General features: G+C 41.5%; 1 protein-coding gene across 3 annotated transcripts in view; it reads right to left on the bottom strand.

Moving 5' to 3' along the window:
* The window catches only part of LSAMP (limbic system associated membrane protein), a 417,986-nt gene that overhangs the window by 226,104 nt on the left and 168,652 nt on the right, over window positions 1-23,230 (bottom strand). For all 3 annotated transcript variants that reach the window (XM_072398412.1, XM_072398411.1, XM_072398413.1), the window contains exon 2: window positions 2,993-3,225. In XM_072398412.1, the coding sequence (XP_072254513.1) occupies window positions 2,993-3,225 (233 nt within the window). The remainder of the gene's footprint in view (window positions 1-2,992; window positions 3,226-23,230) is intronic.

Raw genomic sequence — 23,230 nt, 5'->3', positions numbered from 1 at the left:
TCACATAGGATGACCCCTTTTCCATGTATTTGTCAGTGGTTGACTCTTAGTCCTATGTTGTATCCCCCAGTTTTTTTCCCCCAGTTTGGGGTTGCACTGAAATACTTTCAGCATGCAACCTGAGTTGCATTTTCCTTAACTCCTCATTCTCATCATGCATCACTGGCCATTATTTTCATCAACAGTAGAAATGAATGAGCGCTAGACAGTATGTTGTATTATATATACAGGGTAGGATGAGTAGGAGGCTCCCCGCTGAATCCTTCCCATTGCATACAAAAGTAGCCATGTACTCAGTCCCAATTTTTACTTGCTAGCATGAACAATGGACTTGATGGAAAACTAGAATCTGTATGAGGCTATATTTCGGTGTTGAGTCTTTCCCCTTCTATACCCAATGCTTATCTTACATTGCATGAGTAAAAATCTTCCTCCCTCCTTAGGAATTATTGGCTGATCTCTGTGTCATTCATTGGTCAGTGGCTGACTCTTAGCCCAGGGTTGTATTCCCCCCTTCTACCCCTAATGCTTATGTTACATTGTACATTTTCCATTATACAAGGCTAGTTCACTCTGTTTCTCCTAACACAATACTGATTTGCCCCGGTGTCCTTTATTGCATTGTTATTGGTTCTGGAAGCCAATCAGGTCTGGGAGGTCTTGGAGAAGATTTACTGCCAATTTTCTAATTAATTGATTAATCAACATTCACATATTGATTATTGATCAGTCAGAATCCCCAAAACACAGCTCCCAATTACCATTTTTATTGTTTTTGCTAGGATAAAGCTTCAGCATTTTAGTCCAAATTGATCCTTTATTACCACTACACATGCACACTTTTAATCAAGAATTACCAATTACTTTATAACTGATTAAGTAGAAGAAAAGTGGTTGGATACAAGCTAGGAGTAGGTTTTGCTTTGGATTTTTTCCTGTTGTTATCCTATTGTTTCATTGGAGCATACGTAAAATATCTGCCCATGTGGACAAGCCCTTAGAGAGGTTTGTTTCACTTTTAAGCCATGTACAGACCTTACATTTATGTCATGAAAGATCATTTTCAGCAACACTTTAACAAATGAGCGTCTTACACAAAACACCATTCAGTTCCATATAGTGGGGAGGATGAGCGGGAGGTGCCCCGCAGCATCCCCCCCAATACAAAATAATAGTGATCTCCCTGCAAGGTCATTTAGTGATCCCCCATGGATCTCTGTACACACATTAGATTTTGCGTCTGAGATGATCGCAATCATTGATCTTGGGGGACAATTTTCTAGCATGTGTAGTCTTACCCTTACTTTGGTGTTACACTAAAAAATTACCATCCTGTAACCTAAGCACCTTGTTCTTCACTTGCGGTTGGCTGATGTTGGCTCTTTCTATTCGTCAGCACCTAACTCATCCCCTTCCATAATTGTAATACAATGTATCAGTCTGGCAGTGAATACATTTACATAGAGAAATATAAAAGAGAAAATTAAAATCAGCCACAGTTAAGGGAAAAAAAAATCCTCCCCAACCTTCCAATGAGTTTCTGTTGTGATGATTAATGGGTTGTGTTTTTCTCTAGTAGAACATGTTAAACCAATCACAATATAACACACAGAGATAATACATTACAGTACAAGGAATCGAAGTATAGATCTATTTATATGAGAAGCACAGGCTGTGTATAATACTATAACGCTGTATTGTACGTCTCCTTTGTACCACATCTACCAACTTGGTACATCTCACGGCCGAGCTTTCAGCTCTTTGTCTCTGAATTCGTAAAGATCTTTATGTACGAGCTGTTTAATCAGCGCACAAACACACATTATGGTTATGTGGATGTAAATGGCAGTGACTGACTGTTGTGTTCAGATCTTTCTGAAGAAGCACAATGCGTATTTTGTTAATGGCGTTCAGTATTAACTCACTGGGGCCATTGAAAAGCTTAAAGGGAAACTCTGCTTAGGGTAAAAAATAATATAGTATAAAGAATTGCTACACAAGCCATTTTGTAATATGTTATTAGAAAAGTTTTAATCTCTATCTTTTGCACTGCTTCTCGATATTGTAAAAATGATCGCTCCAGAGTTCCAGTTGACAAAATGGCAAGGGGTCCAGGAAGCTGAAATGCTGTGTAGGGATGAGCAAGAATGCCTCTGATATTCTTGCGAAAATTTCCCCAAACTTCCCATGGGTCCGCAAAATTTCGGCGAACCGATTTGCGAATTCCATTAATGTGCAGGTTCTAACGCTCCCTGAACTGTACTTATCATTGATAAGTACAGCCCAGGGAGCGTGGTAACCTGCGGTCACAGCTGATTGGAGGCACGGGGTGCTTCCAATCAGCTGTAACTGCAGGCGAACTTCGAGAGAACTCTCAATGGAGATTCTCCATTAAGAGATCATCTGAGTTCGGACAGAACATGACCTCGTGACGACTCACAAGGCCAATCTCGCTTACATGTTCTGTAAACGAGAAAGGCCCGATTCCCCGCAAGATTGAAGTTATAAAATTTGCTTGCTAATTTCTAATACTGTGCATTTGTGGCCCCCACATCACATTTGCCCCTTCACCCCATTATTGAAGCCCCACTGATGCCCATGCCCCCTATCTTCTTGAGAGCCCTAATGGACGGAATAGCAGGGGTGCAGAGTTGGAATGCTGTTCATTTGGGGCCCCTACCTAATTTTTGCCCAAGACCCCCACCTTCTCCAGGGCCCTAATTGACAGAATGGTAGGGCTACCTACTTTGCCCATATTTCCACCTTCTCCAGGGCACATTTTGACAGAATAAAACAGGAGATGACGGGAGCTGGAATACCATGGAACCCCCACCTAAAATTTGCCCAGGGCCCCATTTTGCCTCAAGTCATCCCTGCTTCTTTTCCATACATTCAATTACATTACATTTCCATACAAGTCCATACATTAGGTATACATTAGCATAGAAATGTTATTGGCATATACAATAGTTTTTGGCCCCTCGTTCCCTACCTTGCACGATCAGATAGACTTGCGTGGTCTTGGTGTGGTGCTGGGTCTGCACAGAGCAGGTGTAGGGTCCTTCATCATAAACGTCCACTTTCTGAATGCGCAGGCTGTACTCAAGCACGCTTCTCTTGTCCAGCTCCACCCGAGGGTCCAGGGACCACTTGTCCTGTCCGGCGAAGATGATGCCAGAGCGGTTCAGCCATGCCACCTTGGAGCTCCTGTCCTCAATGTAACATCTGTAAGAGAAAAAAAACGAGACGTTAATGGGCCAATCTGGGCACAAGATCAATAAACGATCATCGAAAAAAAAAAAAGCTAAATTGTTCCAAAGGCAGATCAGTATTATTATCAATAGTAATACATTTTTTGTTCACATTTTGCAGAGGGAAGCTATTTTCTCCTGCACTAGTGACGTTCTGTATACATTTTATTTGCGTCCTTTTTTCAGCATGACGGAACATGAAGAGCGCTTGACTGAAGCGCAGATGTTTAAGCAGATAAGCCACGAAGCGGATCTGTACATTGATAGAGTCTAATTAGATGTGACATTGTGTGCCATCAATAAAGAATTGGCGTCTCTTTGGGTAATCGCTCGCTCTTTGTGCGCCGTGTCGTCTCTTGGCGTATTGGTCTCGCCGCGGAATCAGATACAAATCGTTTAGAGCGCACGATTGAAAGACAATTGTAGTAAATGATGTAGCACACTGTTACATTGGCACAGCACAGAATGGGGGGAGAGTCTCTGTGGGAAATCAGAGAACAAAGCAATGGCTGGAATAATAGGCCCGGGATAGTCACATTCACTGGATTTATCTTGACGCCGATCAATAACAGAATGTACATTAACATCACCTAAACTTTAAATGTTCAGTGATAAGTGAAGAGGAATACAAAGCTGCACCTCCAGTATACACAATCCTTTTCTAGGACCTATTGGAAAAAGGACATTTTTAATTTCGCCAATCAATCTACTATGTTTTAGGAGGCACCTGTAGGGGGGGCAGCTGGGTGGAATCATCACACAGTCCACTAATACATGGCATAGGACTAGGCTGTCACACTCCTGCAGATTACACAGATGACAGCAGCTCTCCCTGTGTAAGCAGTATGACAGCTGAACTCTCTGTATATTTATTACATTTGTGTGTTGAGGTAGATTTGTGATTGTCCTGGTTTCCCAATATTAGTGTTCTGTACTAAAGTTGCACACTAGTGTTGTCAAGCTGTGGACAGACAGAATCTTAGGAGTCTTAAATGTTTTTCCCCAAATTCAGCCAACTTTGACCCAAAACTTACTTATATTTACCCATACATTTTATAACTGGATCAAATTTGGAAACTGAATGGGTAAATGATGGGTGAATTGTGGGTGAAAAAATAATTAGTCCCTTGAGGTGGATATGAAGTTTTAAATGGACCTAAAGGCTGATCACTGAGATAACTGTGATCACTTGAGGGAGGGTTAGAAGAGAAGAAAAGAGATGGGAAGGGAAGAGAAGGAAAAAGAAGGAAAGAGAAGAAGGAAGTGAAGTGAAGTGAAAGGAAGAGAAGAAAAGGGAAATGAAGAAGAGACAACAATGAGGAGAAGAGAAAGAAAAGAGAGTATGAAGAGAAGATGAAGTCAAAGAGATGAGAAGAAGAAGAGATGATGAGGAAAAGAAAAGACAAAAAGGTGATGATAAGGATGAAGAGAAGAGAGTACCAAGTGAAGAAGAAGAGACGATGAAGAGAAGATGTAAAAAAGAGAAGAAGAGAAAAAAAGATAAAAAAGAAGAGAAGTAGGGAAGGAGAAGACGGTATGAAAAGAAGAGGAAGTTGAAGAGATAGAATAGACAATGAGCAGAAAAGAAGAAATGATGGAAAGAAGTTGTGGAGAAGATAAAAAAGATGAAGAGAAGAAGAATAGAAGATGAAGGAAGGAGAAGAGGGTATGAAAAAAAGACGAAGTTGAGGAGAAGAAATGATTAAAAGAAAATAAAACAAAGTTAAGAAGAAGAAATGATGAGGAGAAGATGTAAAAGATAGAAGAGAAGACAAAGAGGTGATGAAGAGAAGATGTAGGGAAGAGTAAAAAGAAGGAAGAAAAGAGAAAAAGTTACGATAAGGGGAAAAGAAGAGAAGAAGAGGGCATGAAAAGAAAATAAAGTCGAAGAGAAAACGAAGAGACGATGAAGAAAAGATGTAAACAAGAGAAGATAAAGAGAAGATGAAACGAAGGATGAAGAGAAGAGAAAAAAGGATGAGAAGAAGTGAAGAAAAAAAGAGGATGAAGAGAAGATAAAGAGATGGTGAAAAGAAGACGTAGAGAAGAGAACCAGAAAAGAAGGGAATAAAAGATAAACCTTTGAAAAAATGAATCATTAAACTGGGAAATATTTTACCCCAATGATAAAATGAAAGGAACAATGTAGGTCTATGGACAGATTTGATATGAAGGTCACGGTCAATGTCACACAAACAACATTCTCAGGACAGAATTGAGTTTGTTGCTCACAGTATAAATAAACCACAATAAACCCGGGATCCGTGCATCCGGCGGTGTGAGAATGTGATTGTGCGGCATGCACTAAGCTTGTTACTCTAATTACATCGACAGATTCTGAATGTTTGCCCAGCAACAGACACTGACAGATCTCACTCTTCCAGTCATAAATCACTCTCTGACCAGATCACACATTTTTTTATTTATTTATTTTCATTCTCCGTCTCTTTTTGAACTTTGCAGCTCCCCTCTTTCATTTTTCTGTTATTGTCAGGCTTTGTCTGGGTTAATTTGTGCTGTGGCGCCTTTGCAATAGTTTATGCTGAGTATATCTGATGCTTGACATGCCTTTCCATCACTGGCTCCCGTCTCCTTAATTCCGCAGGAAGCAGAGCCCAGGCCGAGTTGCGCAGATCATATCCGCATCAATATTTCTGCTACTCAAGCAGAGAGTACAGCGAGCGCAGAAATAATTGTTATCTTTTCTGCAAAACTCAGCGGAGAGAGAAAACAATGGAGTCGAAGCGAATCTGTGGGTATTACAAAGGGAGATTGATTGGAGTCACGGAGAAAGGATCACGTCTCTCTGTAAACAATGGAAGGAAATAACAGAAATGATGGGAACGCATCTCTGAAAACAGATATCTGGGTGCGGGCAAGTTCAACTTCATATAACTAATGGGGATTCCAGCAGTTATGCCTGTCAGGATTTCCCATCCATGGCCATCACTAAGCCAAGAGATGGCGTCACACCCTGCTAATAGATATCTTGTATTGTAGAATAAATCAATAGATAAATCTGCCTTTCAGCCTACCTTTAATTACATCTACCCTCCAGCCTTCCCTTCATTAAATCAGCCTTCCAGTCTTCCCATTCCATAAATCTGACCTCTCGACCTCTTTAATAAATCTTCCCTCCGATCTTCTCTTCATTAAACATGGCCTCCAGCCATCTCTCCTTAAATCTTCTCTTTAGTCTTAACTTCATTTAATCTGCCTTCCAGCCTCTCCTTTATTAGATCTGCCCTCCAGTCTTCCCTCTAATAAATCTTCCCTCCTCTTTAGCCTTCTTATAACTAAATCTGTTCTCCACTTCAATTAATCTGCCCACAAGTTGTCCTTTTATTAACTCTGCCTTATGACCTTACCTTCATTAAATTTGCTCTCCAGCCCTCCCTTCATTAAACTTTGCCCTCTGGCCTTCCATTCATTGAATCTGCCCTTCAGCCTTCCCTTCATTGAATCTGCCCTCCAGCCTCCCGATCAGTAAATGTGCCTTTCCTTAACTCTGCCCTCTGACCTTTCCTTCATTAAATCTGCCTCCCACTCCCCCCTTCAGTCTTGCACAGTTGTACGGACTCCTCAACTGGACTTAGTTTGCTTACTCTCATTTCCCTGCACACTATGCACATTTGAATCTGCAGCAAGTCAGATAGACCCCACCTCATTTCCTGCCTGAAAGCTCCTCCCTTGCCTGCCTGAAATTATTATTTTTTTCAATTATTTAAAGTCAGCGTTACATGTGGGTATGACTTGGTCTGCCTAAATCACCCATTCCTCCAGACTAACAACCACCCATGAGGGCATATTAATAGATGCAGAACTCCTCCCAAGAACCAGTCCACTGCTTACATCTGGAATACCAGTTTTTTGCAAGAATAACAAGGTAGCATGGTTTGATTTTTTTCAGGAAGTCATGAAGTCAGGAGTGGCTCCCTACCGACCCCTATTACCATTTGTTATCTGGTAGGATTGGATAGAGATGCATTGGGACCAAGTAATCACATCCAAAAATAATGATAATAATGATAAATGTTATTTTTTTATTATTATTATTATACTGTTGCTATATATTGTAACAGATCAGGAAGTTATTTGTGCTGAATGGTAACATTACGGGTCTAATTTAACAAGTTGTGAGGAGCCTGGGGGTAAACCTTGGAGGTTCTTGGGGGGCGAACCATCTGAAAAAAAAACATTGGCTCTGAAAATATGTTTTATGGTACACCATATGGCCTGATACATTACAAAATTGTGCATTCTCTCTTCGGGTTGGTGTCATCACTCCCGATGAAGCCAAAAGACATACAGGCGGAGGATGGCATTCCCCAGAATGAGCAGTTAGCATGACATGTAGGTCAGCCTTGATGCACCGTTGACTAGGTAAATGTTAGTTTGTACTGACAGGTGCATATTACGGAGCAGAAAGCCAGACTGCTGCAGTCGAGCCTCAAGACCATCAGATGTTTCCTCTGTAACACGTTTGCCAGATAAAAAAAAAAAAAATTAAAAAATATAAATAAATAAAATTCCTATTTATGCCTGGAGCAATGACAGTGTGACAAAAATGATCAACTGCACAGCAAAGTGTCGCTTTAGGAAGCTTATTCCACGCGGTATGATCATGCCAGCGGCAACATTTTACGGGCATGATCATTTAAAGAAGGGCTTCGTCTTTAATGTCATTTTCAGAGAAAGAGAATGATCAGAATGTACAGGGAAAAAAGCAGGATGGGCTGTTGTAACAGTAAGAATGTAAATAGCCAAAATGAAATGTAATTATTGGAGGGGCTGTTTGGGCTTCAAAATCAACCTGAATATCCAATATTCATAGAACTGAATGTGTGCTGTGCTTGAACCAAAATGTAGAACTTGGCACTCATTCGCTCACTGCCAATACCAGTGTTCCCCATTGTCAATTAAAACAGTAGTGAGCATTTACATTGGCTGGAGGTCATCAGGGGTCTTAACTGTTCTAAATGTTCTCAGAGGTTGGTGGTGTCCACCAACGATGACTCACAAACATTGAAGATGCTCAGTGCTATTTTCATTGACAGCCTATTAAGCAAACGGGTAGTAAGGGCAAGTGGGCAAATGTACAGCATCTACCTATTGTGTACTTGTAAGGCAGCCATTCTCAACTAGGGTTTTATTGGTACCCAAAGGTTCCACCAGAGCTTGTTTTGGGTTCCTTGAATTGTGCTCCCATATAATGATGCCTGAATAGCTCTAGGGCCAACACCACTTGGTAGAACCAGCTGCATGACTCTTGTGTCTCATGTCTTTGGGTGTCTATAAAGGTGGTATTTCAGCCACCACTTTCTGGGGATATTCCTTCCACTGTCTACAATTTTAGGAGGCTTTTCTTCCCATTGACCCCCAAAATAGTTGGTTTTAATATGGGTTTCCCATTACGGGTTCCTCATTTTCTCCATTCAGGTTCTTGGATAGTCACTTCTAATGCAGATGGGTCCAAGCCAGCTGGTCATTGACTGCTTGCAAATGTCATCTACTCTCGGATACTGAGAAGACCTCACCGGACAGCCAAGAGAAAGATTCAAATGACGTATTAAGCAGTTTGGACACAAAGAAGGTCTCCTCCTGCATAGAAAGTAAATTGCCCTATATTTGTTTTTCTTTCCATGGAAGCAAAGGTTTAGAAGTGGGTGGGAGGAGATAAAGAACAGTAGAGAAAGGGCTCCAGAATGTTGGCTACCTTGCCGGCTGGCAGAGTGGGCTTTGGTTTGGCTTTGGCTGAAGCTGAACAATAATCTTTATTGGGAAAAATGTTGCTTTACCAAGGTCCAAGGTCAAGCAACTCTGGTAAATATGTAACTTACGTCCTAATTATAAGAATGGTGTACACAACTATGATTGGGTTTAGGGGGGATAAACCTGTCCCTGGATTTTTGGATGGTCACTCCAAATGCAGATGGGGCCAAGCCAGCAGGGGACTGATGGTCATCTTCTTCCAAATGCTGAAAAGACCCAACCACTGGACAGTGCCTAGAAAATCTGTGTTATCTATGTTATGTATGAACACTAAGAAAAACTCCACCTCCTGCACTTGGAACTGGAAGGTTACATGACCACAAATTTAGGTAAGTTGTTTTTTTTTCCCTTTCCAATGGGAGCAATGGTTTAGAGATTGGTGTGGAGAAGAGAAATATAACTATTGGGGCAGCCTATTGCCTAAAAAAATACCGCTGTTAAGAGACAGCTATAGATTTTGGTGGTCCCTCCCTACCTATGGTGGGCCCCAGGTCCTCAGCCCTACCCAGATGTCATATAAATCCAGGTGCCTGTTTTTGGTTGCACCCAGATCAGCCCCTGCCACAGTCTCTCACCTTGTGTTTAGTAAGAAAGTGACAATTTTAGAGTCTGATAGCTGGGTAAGAGGAGATTGAGGAAATGCTATCTGCTACCTGCAGCAAACTGATAGGATCACCTTAGGCAAAGTCACAGGATTGTTTTGGAATGGAGCAGTTTATATCATAACATTCTAGGAAGTCATTCAAACAAACTTCCAGTTGAGAAGCATAATTTTACCTTTTCCAAATCAGTAAATAAAGATAAATTTCTTATTCCTGAATGACAAACAGATTATAATTGTTAGACCCTCCATACCGCCAATTTTAATATTAGAAGCTTCTGGTGCCCGCGGTAAGCTCAGAGGTCTCTTTTGCCTAAAGTGCGACCAAGAAAAGTAAGTCTTGGAGCACCGGGGCGTGAAATGTGCAGTGCCTGGAATTTGCATTAAATTGTTAAACAGCGGGGTCAGCTCGGCCAGCGCGTATGTTTCCCAATGTTGTCATGGAGACCGGTCTGTAAGCTTTTTAAACTTTCATAACATCTTGGAGGAGGAAGCCCCCCTGCCCTGCGCAGATGCCCGCCTGTGACTTAATAACAGCAGAGACCCGACGGGCCCAAATTTTCCCCCGCTGTGCTCATTTGGGGAATAGCGTGGGGCAGCCGCCAGGAAATGTGGCGTGTTCCATAGACTGAGCAGGCCAACGCTCTCTGTTTAAGTGGACGACCCAGGTCGCTGGATGAATATTAATGCGGCCACTTTAAATATGGATTGAAAGCTGAAATGGACTGATGATTTCATGGTGAAAGAAAATGTGAAAAGATGAAATGGGGAGAAATGGTAATGTAGGCTGATGGGGAAAGTAATGATGAAAAGGAGAAGGGAAGGAAAAGAAAAATAAATAGGAAAAGAATGAGAGGAAGGAAAAGAGTAAAAAAGGAAGGAAATAAGGAAGAGCTAAGAAATATTAGGAACAGGAAGGAAGGAAGGAAGGAAGGAAGGAAGGAAGGAAGGAAGGAAAAACAGAAAAAAAGGTAAGAAATAAGTGGAAGAAAGAAAGTGAAAAAAAAAAGAAAGAAAAGTATCGAAGAAGAGAGGAAACAATAGAAGACAAGAACAAAGGAAAGGAGGTGAAAAGAAAAGATAGGAAACAAAGTAGTTGAAGGGAGAAAAGGAAGGAAGGAAAAAAAGAAGAGGACGGAAAGAAAATAGGAGGAAGGAAGGGAATGAAGGGATGATACAATTAGGAACATCAGGAAAGTAAGATGTGGAAGAGAAGGGGAGAAAGGGTGGATGAAAGGAAGGGGAAGAGAAGGTGGGAAGGAAAGGAGAAAGAGAATAAGGAAGGAAGGGAGAAAAGGAAGGATGGAAAAGAAGGAAGAAGATGGAAAGAGAAAGGGAGGAAGGACGGGAATGAAGAGAGGAAAGAAAGTAGGGAAGGAAGGAAGGAAGGAAAAGTAGGACCAAAGGAAGAATAGAAAGCAAGAAAGGAAGGAAGGAAGGAAGGAAGGAAGAAAAGGAAGGAAATGGAGGGAAGAAAGGGAGGATGGAAGGAAGGAAGGAAGAAGGAAGGAAGGGAGGAAGGAAGGAAGGGAGGAAGGAAGGAAGGAAGGAAGGGAGGGAGGAAGGGAGGAAGGAAGGAAGGAAGGAAGGATAGAATTAGTAAGATCAGGAAAGAGGAGGAAGAGAAGAGAGAGAAGGTACAAAGGAAGTAAAGAAGAAATAAAAAGGGATAAAGGAAGGAATAGAATGGATAGAAGAATAGGAAAGAAAGGAGTGGAGGAGGGAGAATAAAGGAAGGAAGAAGTTGGGGAGAAAAGGAGGAAGGAAAGATAGAAGGATGGGGAGAAAGAAAGGAAGAAGAGAAAGATAGGAGAGAAAGAATGGGGAGAAGGGAAAAGAAGAAGGAAAATTAACAATAGATAAGTAAATACATCAGAAGAAGATTTCATAAAATTATAATGGGCATCTGTGATGTGTCACCCCTTTTCCTTCCACCCATTACTATGTACAGCTTCCAGCAATCCCTATTAGGCTCGGAGGTTTTCCTTCACCCCGGCGCTCTTCCTGTACTTTTATTCATCCCAGGGAAGATCGCTGTTTACTGTTACTTTGCTCTAAAAAAATGGAAAACATTTACATCCACTAGTCCAGCAAAACCAACTACACTGACACCAATTTAGTGGCAAGCGGTGAATTTAGCATCATTTGCATATTCATGAGCTCATTAGGGGCATGTTTATTTTGAGGCAGAAGGAGCAGAGTTTTAATACATAATGACACCGGTTCGGGCAGAAGCCCGGCATGAATACATTAACTAATGGGGCCATACAGACCCGTGGGGGACACTGCCTCATCTCATTTTAATGGCACAGCACTGAGTTCCCTTAAAGAGCAAAACTTCATAAATGAATGAGTCACTTTTGATATTATGTTGGTGGAAATAGAAAACAACTGGCTTCCAAATGTTCAAAGAGATCCGCCAGAAAGGTGAAACAAAATTAGAGAAAAGCAAAACACATAAAGTATTTTTGTAGGCGCTGAAAACTAACAGCAGTCCAAGCTCATATATCACTGGGCACCGCTGGGTTAAAGTGCCAAGTTGATTAGTCAGATTATCTTTTTTCTTTGTTATATTTTTGGCTGAACCGAGGACACATTGTTAGGCACACCTGTTCAATGACACAGACAGTCAAACAGAGAATCATGTGCCCGCCACTCAATACTTGCGGACATAATCAATTTATAGTGTATGCCCAGCCTATCTTTGTGCAGCAGCTTCCTGTAATAAGGACCAGTCTTTATTGCTCACTCTCCTTGTGCAGGGTGACTGGTCTTGTATCCACCCACTCTATAGTCTTCTGCAGCAGCCTGTAGTGGGAGGGGGCAGCTAGGCTCCTCCCACAGCTCTGCTCTCTCCAAAAACTATGCAAAGCACAGTAATGATATCACAATATGAAGGGTTGCAATAGAATTTTGTGCACATGGAGTGGAATTATTTCCTCTTTGGGTTATAAAAAAAAAAGTTTAATAAGGGTTATTGTGCCTGAAGCTTCCTAAAGATCCTCTACTTAATCTTCTGTTTTTTTGCTCCCAACCTAATGAGAATATCAAGTTCTGATACTCCAATAATTGTCATTGACCCGATTTTATGGAAGATTGGGGGTCAAAGGCCTGCAAAGCAATCACCCAGCTCCCAAAAATAAGATGCTGGAAAACATTTTGAAATTAACATAGCGAAAAACAAAACCGCCGCCGACAGATCACAGCAGTGTTCATACCTGGTTCAGCGCTGACCCCATCCCATATATAGGACAACCTTGTACTACAGCAGGTGGTTTGCACCTCCAGCGGTGTCTTAAACTGCTTTTTAATCTGTTGCCTGGTGCTGTGACATTTGTATAAGTCAAAACTCAGATTTACAGAACGGTGGTAGAGTGGAGCCTGCGAAGCCCCGTGCAAGGAGATGATAAATGGTTTCTACAGTAAGTCGGTCAAGGAGAGATTATTAAGGACTCTCAGTACCCTGCGCACGTCCTAATTCTACCTTAATTTCCAACCTCAAGAGCAAATAATATCTTTCCCCTGTAAATCAAACTTTGGGGCAAGAAAATGATGCTGCATAAACAGCAGGCTGGATCTGTGGAATGCCAACACATGACGGAGAAGGGGGTAGCCAGATTATAAGGGGGGTAAGGAGGCTCTATTCTTCAGCCTTCTCTCCATTAAATGTGCCCACCAACCTTCTCTTTAGTTTTGTACAATCGCACAGCCTCCCCTTTGGTAAATCTGCCCTCCAGCCTTCGTTCCAGCCTTGCACAGTTGCACAGCCTCCTCTCTTGGAATGAAATTGCTTACTTTGTGCATTAAAAGCTGCAGCAAGTAAAAGCCCACTTCCTTTCCTGGCTGGAGGACATCCATCATGATCTAGCCCCTCTTTCTCCAATCTGACTGTCCCTGGCCCTACCTTTTGTTTCATTGGATTTTAATCCTTTCAAAGGTGAACTGCATTCTAATTCTGCCTAGGAACGTTCACCCCTTCATACCGACTATTCAGAATTTTTTTATATTTACATAATTCCACCAGAATCAGTCCACTGCTTACCACTTCAGAAGAACATCAAGACATGGTGGTCCATATTGGCCTCTCCACCATACATTATCTGTCTGCAGTGCATAGACGGGGTCAGTGACATAACCTTTTGGAAAATATTTGGATCTCCAATCAGCTTTTCATCCAACAGATAATGAGCACAAGGTCAACGAGAGATTGTGATTCTGCTTAGCAGAGACACAGGGAGCAGTTTTGGCTTTGAGTACCCCTTACCATTACACTTATGTGTAGTAGTGCACAACTGTAACCAGCATGGAATGGAAATTTACTGGTAAACCTTTTACAGACGCTCATTTGGGATGATCATTATGGATTTAGAAATGATCCCCACACAGACAGGATCCTCCGCTGCTGTACTGTTCTGTATAGATTGGGGAGGACTACCGGGTGACAACCCATACGGGGATTACAACAGTCCTCTGTAGTAATTTCTTGTTTGGTAATCCGGTTTAATAAAGTGGTGGGAGACATTCATTAGATATTCATGAAAAATTGTCTCTAGTAATGCAAATTTAACATATGTATGGATATTTATCCTTATGCACACTAGATCCGCTATTATCTCCCAGAGTTCCTCCAGAGTTTGGTAGGGTTTCCTCGACCTCCCATTTGATGGCACATGCAAAGTTCTGGGGTCAACACCACTTGGTAGATCCAGCTGCATGACTCTCATTATATTTTAGTTGTCTATAAAGGTGATATTATTGCTGTCACTGCAGATTGGACATTCTTTCCATTGGACACTAATTAAAGAGACCTTTGGCCATTGACTCCCCAAAATTGGTTTTAATAGGAGTTCTCCAATAGCCTAAAATGATTTCCAGGGTTCCTTAGGGGTAAAAAAGTTGAGAAAGACCTAACCTTAATCCTAAAGAATTAACCTTAATCCTAAATGATCATCTTAGGCAAAGTTTCTGAATAGCTGTTCTTCATTGTCAATGCCCCAGCTAATGACTGCTAAGGATTTCCAATGGGAAGGACGCAGCTGGGTGGCTCCGACTTACCCTGCCCCCCCTCCTGTGGAAAATAATGGTGATGTCTGTACAACACTCTTTCGTTCAATCATTGAACATTTATGGGTAGCCTAAGGTACAGACAGATCTGAAATCCAGCCGAATGACACCCACAGCCAGGAATGAAATATTCTTTTTTTCTCAGTGCTCAGCCCTTGATAACGCTTCCCCACCAAGATAACATCAAAATGACAGATTTGTTTACACAGATCCGAGCTGAGGAACAAACCTAATGGACTGAGCAAGAGTACGATCCCGAAGGTTGGAGGTAACGATTTACATCTGCATGGAGGGATGCAAAGAATGTTAATAAATACTGTCCAGGTACAGACGCCAACAGCAACCATACAGCAAAATTATGCAACAACTATATGTAAACTATAAAATGCAGATTTATTTTATTTATGCATTTTTATAGCATGGACATCTTTTGCAGCTCTAGACAGAATAAATCATGTCACTGTCTGTCAGAGGAGCTCACAATCTAATGTCACTACATTGGTAATAGTTTATTCTCACTAGAGGAAACATAGCACAAGTGGGGTAAGAACATACAAACTCCATGCAGTTTTGTTTGTGACGGTTAATGTATTTTTTGACCCAGATGTTTTCAAATATGTGAATTAAAAGTGAAGTTTTATGCTATCTCACTGATGTGCTGATCCATCTTTTTCTGGTGTTCAATCAGTATCTAATCAAGTCACAAATTGTTATTCATAAAATCCCTTTTAGCAAAAAGAGAAGACAAGATAAAACTCATATGGTTCAATTTTTCATAAAACCTATTCCACAATTTATTTTCATAATAATTCCATTTAAAAATCATCACACCCACTCCTATTTCTCAGCATACGATATAAGATGCAATTATAAAGCAAACTGATGATTAAATTAATCATCAAGTTTAGAATATTTGGAAAAATGTCAGAGAGGAGAATAGTAGGAAGTTTTCTCAGAGTAAAGGTGGTCACAGAAGTTGGGGAAGACCTTCTTGTAGGAGTTCACTTTTCTCTTTCTTTCCTGTGTTATTCTACTTCCTCCCTCACCTTTCCCCCATCCTTCCACCCTCTCTACATTTCATTTTTCCTTCCCTCCTTCTCACGTTCTTTTCTGTCTTTTTCTTTATCCTTCCTTGCCTTCCTCTTTTACCTTTTTTCCCTCCTTTTCTCTTTCCATTTTTTCCCTCCCTACCACTTTTTTTTATTTCTTTCTCTCCTTCTTTCCTTACATCTCTCCTACCCTCTCTTCAATCCTCCCTTGTATTCCTCTATTTTCTTTCATCACCATCCTTCATTCCTTACATCCCTTCCTCACTCCCTTGCTTCCTTCCTTCTCTTTCTTCCTCTCGTTTTCTGTTTTCCTTCCTCCCTCTCTCCTTCACTCACGTCCTCCCCCATCCTCCTAAATTTAGTACAAATCCTTGCCTCCCTTTCTTCCTTTCCTGTTTATCTTCCCTTTATTCCTAGCCTCCCTTTCTTCCTTTTCCTGTTTTTCTTCCCTTTCTTCCTTCCTTCCTTTAAAGGTCTAAATAAGGCTAAAACACAAAACCCAAACACTGCAGACACATCTGTGTACCAAATCATTGTATTACAACTCCTTGCCTTCTTCACTTCCTTTCCTGTTTTCCTTCTTTTCTTAGCCTGCATTCCTTACTTTCCTGTTTCACTTCCCTTACTTCCTAGTCTCCCTTTCTTCCTTTCCTGTTTTTCTTCCCTTCCTTCCTTTCCTTTCCTTCCCTCTTTAAATGGTCTAAAAAAGGTAAAAACACAAAACCCAAACCCTGCAGACACATCTGTGTACCAAATCATTGTATTACAACTCATTGCCTTCCTCCCTTCCTTTCCTGTTTTCCTTTACTTACTTCCTAGCCTCACTTTCTTCCTTTTCTGTTTTTACTCCCTTACTTCCTTTCCTTACGTTCTTTTAAAGGTCTTTAAAAGGTAAAAACACAAGACCAAAACACCGCAGACACACTTGTGTACCATATAATTGAATTCAAATTCATTGCCTCCCTTCTTTCCTTTCCTGTTTCCTTTACCTTACTTACTAGCCTCCCTGTCCTTCTTTCCCATTTTCCTTCCCTTACTTCCTAGCCTCCCTTTCTTCCTTTACTGTTTCTCTTCCCTTCCTTCCTTTAAAAGGTCTAAATAAGGTTAAAACACAAGACCTAAACAATGCAGACACATCTGTGTATCATATATTTGTATTACAATTCCTTGCCTCCCCTCCTTCCTTTCCTATTTTCTGACCCTTACTACCTAACCTTCCTTCCCTTCCTGTTTTCCTTCCCTTTCTTCCTAGCCTCCCTTTCTTTCTTTACTGTTTCTCTTCCCTTCCTTCCTGTTTTCCTTCTCTTACTTCCTCTTCCCTCTTTCTACCTCTCCGGTTTTCCTACTCTTACTTCTTAGCCTCCCTTCCTTTCCTGTTTTCCTTCCCTTACTTCCTAACCTCCCTTGCTTCCCTGTTTTCCTTTCTTTCCTACCTTACTTGTTAAAGGTCTAAATAAGGTAAAAACACAAAACCCAAACACCACAGACACATCTGTGTACCATATAATTTTATTACAATTCCTTGCCTCCCTTCCTTCTTTTCTTGTTTCCCTTTCCTTAGTTCCTCACTTCCCTTCCTTCTTTTCCTGTTTTCCTTCTCTTACTTCCTTTCCTTAAAAGGTCTAAATAAGGTAAAAACACAAAACCCAAACACCGCAGACACATTCGTGTACCAAATATTTGTATTTCAATTCCCTATCTTCTTGCTTTCCTTTCCTGTTTCCCTTCCCTTACTTCCTAGCCTCCCTTCCTTCCTTTCCTGTTTTCCTTCCCTCACTTCCTTTCCTTAAAAGGTCTAAATAAGGTAAACACACAAAACCCAAACACCACAGACACATCTGTGTACCATATAATTTTATTACAATTCCTTGCCTCCCTTCCTTCTTTTCCTGTTTCCCTTTCCTTAGTTCCTAACTTCCCCTACTTCTTTTCCTGTTTTCCTTCCTCACTTCCTTTCCTTAAAAGGTCTAAATAAGGTAAAAACACAAAACCCAAACACCGCAGACACATCTGTGTACCGTATAATTGTATTACAATTCCTTGTGCAGCTGATGTACAAGGAGCAATGTATTTGAAGGTAATGTGCAATCTTCTACGAATGCCAGAAACGGTCGGCAGAGCGGAGGGTAATGAATTAAGGCCACGTCTGCAGGAAATCACGACTGTTTCATCTGCAAATTACCTGCACATCCAACATTCCCCAGCGAGCGTTGGATAAAACACGGAGGAGACAGATGGCTAAAGACAGAGACAAGATGCAAGACGAGATCAGTGACGGGACTCGGCGCACATCAAATGGCCCAAACATAAAGAGGCAGATTAGAAATGCAAAGAGAAATATTTGAAAAGAGGCCGCGAGAGCGACACGCGCACATGCTATCGGCAACTTCAAAGATGTCCTTCTTGATGCTACAAACACCAAAGAGATCAGTGACGGAGGGGGGAGACGTGCGCAGGTTGCAAGGGAGAGCGTAACAAGATCACAGGGAATACAGCCAGGACCCAAATCTGTTTACTAAGGCTGAAACCAAAGGTGCGGTCACAGCAGGAGACGAACCCCACCCGCCGGTTCACAGCGATTTAACTTCTTGGATTTATATGGCTGAAAAGCAAAAGACTTCAAGTCAAGCTCTATCTGGCCTTTCATTCAGTCTTGCACAGTTGTACAGGCTCCTTTCCATTATTAGAAGGGAGAATTCTGATTTCACTGCACACTGTGAGCTTTTCATAATGTGCATTAGAAGTCAGGTGGGCTCATTTTTTGGCTCGAGGGCATCAAGTATATTTCACCCCTCCCCAACCGGACTGCCCCTACGTATTTCGTTCATTGGTCTTTCAGTTCCTGGAGGGTCAGGATCACTTGTGGGTATTACCTATCTGATCGTCATGCAACCCACCCAGGAAAACCCACCCCTCCAGACCATCAATCCTCCCAAGAACTAGACACTTGCTCGCATCAGATGGCACTTCAGAAAAATATTCAAGAGTATTCAAGAGCTATTTATCCAATCAAAGGCAAATCAGTTTTGGAATAGCTGATCCAACGTTTACCTTGCCAATCAAGGTGAGTGCACAATAGGCAACCCTATGTGCAATACCTAGAGGCCCATAAACCTCTTGGAACCTATGCATGCAGGGTCTTCCATGCCCATTGCTATGCTACAGAGCATATAATGTTCCTTTTGGCTGGTGGTCAGCCGGTAGGTAATGTGCACAGCAGGCTGATATTGGCACAAACAGTAATAAAAGAGATCTAAAACAACACATTTCAATGAGAAATAAATAACTACAACAAAAATTGACCCCAAACCATTATACTTTTTATATTCATGAAAGTATTTCACAGCAAGGTAGAATTTCTGGCTTTAAAGTAAAACTTTCTATTGCAAACTTTGAACAAAACACCAAGGAAATCACAGGAGCCCCACTGAAGGAACCATATGGTATCACACAAGCACAGGGAATTTATGGTCCATTAAAATTTTCGCTGCCACATGCTGGGTACTTTCACAGTGGAGTGTTTGTCAGTCTATTTATAACGCTGAATCTGCTGCCCGGGATCAGGTGCCAAAGTGGGTGTGATAACTGGCACCGGGCGCATCTCTACAGTGAGAACACACCAGCACAGACATGCTAAGAGTAATATCATTGCATCATGAAGATTGATAATTACCGCTGAAGAATGATTATCACGTACCGTGAACAATCACTAACCTTCAAAGGGCCAAAAAATTTGTGAAATTCTCCAAATGGCATTTTAAACATGGATTTATGTAGCTGCGATATATTCCCCAGGACAAAGCATCCTGATCAACCCCCTGTCCTATGAATGGGCTTACAGTCCACAGTCCCTACTATATTTTGGCCAAATCACGCCTTAAAATTATTGAATTTGCTATTGGATAAACTTTGAAAACTCCCAATTTTGCTCATTTAGATACTGGGGTGAAATTGCTTTAAAAATACTCTTTATTTTATTGAGATTTTTGGGGGGGTTGGGAGGTGTGTATATAAAGTGCATGTCATGCCAAGTTTTGGATTAAAGGGGGAAACTACTGCCTGGTTCTTACTGTTTTTCAGGAATCTGTGAGGTCTGCTTTCTTGTTTGGTGGACATTGGGAAATTGTCAATTTGGACACAAGTAAAAAAACTTAGAGAGTTTAAGCCTTTTTGTATTCTCCAAAGATTAGGCAGAACTAAATCCAGGATACTCATCTGCCCCTATTCCATCGCAGGGCACTACCATCGCAACCAAACCTTTTCTCTTCCTGAGCACAAACTTTAGCCATGAAATCCTTTCAGCAATTTAAACCTGAGAGGGATTTGTTGCCTTCCTTACTCTATCTAATAGCCAGTATCAGTGAAAAGTTGGAATAATTTGGGGGTGGGGGATAAATATATGATGGGTATGTTTTTGGTATTGTTGAACCCTACCATGACCATCTCTAAACCACATGGTTAACAGCTCCCAGGTACCCATTTTTACTGTAAGGCACCCAAGAGCATTTAGTTGTGTTTTTAATGGACAAATGAGGTTGGAAATCCAAGGAAGTAGATTGATCGGCAGACCACCCTAAAATGCATAAAGATCATCAAAAACAGAATCATCAACCACAATCAAACAACTAAACAAATCGGACTTAAACTTCTTTATGTAAATATATAGTAACCAGGGCTTTGGAGTGAAACCAAAATCTAGTTCATAAACAAAATGTTCGAATTCAAAGTTAGCAAAGAGGTACGGGTCTTTACTTGGCCCAAGAAGGTATGCAAGATTGAATGAACTTCTATACATTTCAGAAGCCACTTAAAACCTATCATGCCCTTTAAAAACCATCCCCATGATTTTGTTGAAATTGGAAAATTTTGGTAAAATATTCACATTAGTAATTTCTAAGGAGGTTATTGCTTTGTTCTCGGTATAATTAAAAAGAATAATAATAAAACCACATCATTTTCTTCGACTTGAGAATTGCGGTAAGAATGACTCCTCGCCTTTAAAAAAAAAAGAGTTCATCATGCAGCGTGACGAGCTGATGTGGCCATTGGCAGGCCCATGATTAACTTGTTAAATCTGACGGGCACTCGACGCCAGGTTCTTTACATCTAAAGTGAGCATGAAAGCGATGAACAAAGAAGGAGGAGAAGGCTCAGAGGGGGAAAAAAAAGTGACAAAAAGGACGGGTCTCTGACAAGACGAGAACACTTGCTCCACTTCATTACACATTCATATAATTTGGCGCGGGCTTTGGCAAGGGGGAGCGAGTGGAAGAGAGAGGGGGGCGAATCTTGACAGCTGCTTTTGAAAATAGAGATTGCACATTAGTTTAGAATTTACAGGCTTTGCCTCTCATTAATAATCGGAGCTGTCGGTGGGAATCCTACTCGAAACGGGCAACAGGAGACGAATATCTCCAGCCTTATTACCATACGCCTCTCGTGTTCTTGCTGGGGAAGTGCTGCTCTGCTGCTCCATCCATTAGGATGCATGATAGCTGCTTCTGACTTTTGTATACATTAACTTTTTTTCCAGATATGTTTAATAGAATCTAAGCTACTATACAGGAAATTCCTGGGTCAGTGTGACCTACTGGTCCAAGGTCATCCAAGCTCAATGTAATAATTGATGTAAAAATGGACTACCGAGGTTCTAATTGTAATTTGATATTACCTATTCCAAATTGAATCAAATAAACCCCAAGACAATTGCAAGATTGTTCTTGGGGATACCATTTCAGCCCTCCGTACCCCCTGCTATTCTGTCCTGGAGAAATAAATATCCTTGTAACCCCACTATCATTCTGTCACTTTGGGCTTTGGTGGAGGCCTTGAGTTAATATGAATTAGGGCCTCAAATAGACAGAATTCCAGCTCCCTTATCATTCTGTCAGTTGGAGACCAGGAGGAGGTGGGAACCGTGGGCTCCAAACGCACAACATCCTTGCTCATCTCCCTGTTTCCACTATGTTTCAGTGGGTGGCCTTGGGCAAATATGAAATGCTCATCCTAAATGGATAACATTTCAGCTCCTTGTACCCCTTACCCTTCTGTCAACTGAGGTCCTGGAGACAGTGAGGACACAAATATGAGGTGGGGTTCCAAATGGATAGCATTCCAGCTCCCTGTATCCCTCCAGCATTCTGTCAACTGGGGAGAGGGAGAAGGAGGGGACCTTGAGCATATAGGAAGAGGGGGCCCTAAATGTACAGCCTTCTAGACTCTCATACCCCTTACCATTCTATCAGCTGGGGCACTAGAAAAGGTGGGGGGCTTGAGCAAATAAAGAGTGTGGGTCCCAAATACACAACAGTCCAGCCACCTGTACCCCTTTACCAATTATGTCAATTGGAGCCCTGGGTAGTGCCCTTAAACAAATATGACGTGGAGACCCTAAATGCATAGTATTCCAGGTCCCCTGACCTTCTACTAACTTGCAAATTTAAACCATGGAGCAGGTGAAGGCCCTGGGCAAATATGAAGTGAAGGAAACAAAATTCCAGTTCTTGAACTTCTGGCATTCTATCAATCAGGACCCTGGAAAAGTTGGCAAAAAAGAAGTGGGGGGGGGGGGGGCAAATGGACAGCATTCCAATACCTCCCAATACCTCCTACTATTTTGTCATAAGGGGCCTGGACATTTGGTTTGCCCTACCCTTAGCCTGGCCGTATAGCATCATCATGTTTGCCCCGGGGTCAAAAAAGAAAAGAACGATTTAAAATAGACTAATACAAAATATTTTTTTTTTTAAAAATGGTAACCTCCAATTTTTTGTTTTTTGCAAGACTCAATGCCGTTCAGCCAAATATGTCCTGACCTTACACCAATACAAATAGTCCAGCAGTAGTTGTGCAACATTTACCGTATATAGAAAATGGGAAGAGTTTGCATAGTGAATTTACATTAAATTGCCGTTACGGCTGACCCTGTACACAATACTGGTAGAATAATCATGATCAGTTGGAATTTTTGCTTGCCAAGATTGATTTTTAAAACCCTCTTCTTTCTCACTGACAGTGAATCTATGTCATGCAATAGCTGCTTCGGTTAGACCGGCTTGGTCTTCATTGGTCAGCCAGGGAATGATATCGGGCCGACTGCTGTATACATGCGACAATCATCAGATGTGTGTACTTAGATGTTCACCTGCATCTAACCTGTTAAGACAATAGAGGGCGCTGTACAGAATTTTCTGTTTGTTTTATGAAGAAGGGAGCGGGAGAGGAGGAATGCTAGGCAATCCTCCTCCATAGGAAACAGCAGACGTCACTGAGTAACATCAGGAGAAGGGAATAGGGAAGGGAGGCCCTGGCTGGCCTTTATAGCTATATGTTCCCTGCCAGAAAGATGTCACCGAGACTGAAATCCCAACTTTGACAGTTGTCACATGAACAGATATTCCCTAAACACCTCTCTCCTCAGCCCCCCCATCTCCGATTTCCATGAATTTGCTCAGTAAAGTCAAAATATTTATTGTAATCACAAATGTAAATGT

This window comes from Pyxicephalus adspersus, chromosome 1 (assembly GCF_032062135.1).
Source record: "Pyxicephalus adspersus chromosome 1, UCB_Pads_2.0, whole genome shotgun sequence".
Taxonomy (NCBI): domain Eukaryota; kingdom Metazoa; phylum Chordata; class Amphibia; order Anura; family Pyxicephalidae; genus Pyxicephalus; species Pyxicephalus adspersus.
The sequence above is the reverse complement of the archived record's forward strand: the minus strand, read 5'-3'. Positions and strand labels throughout refer to the sequence as shown.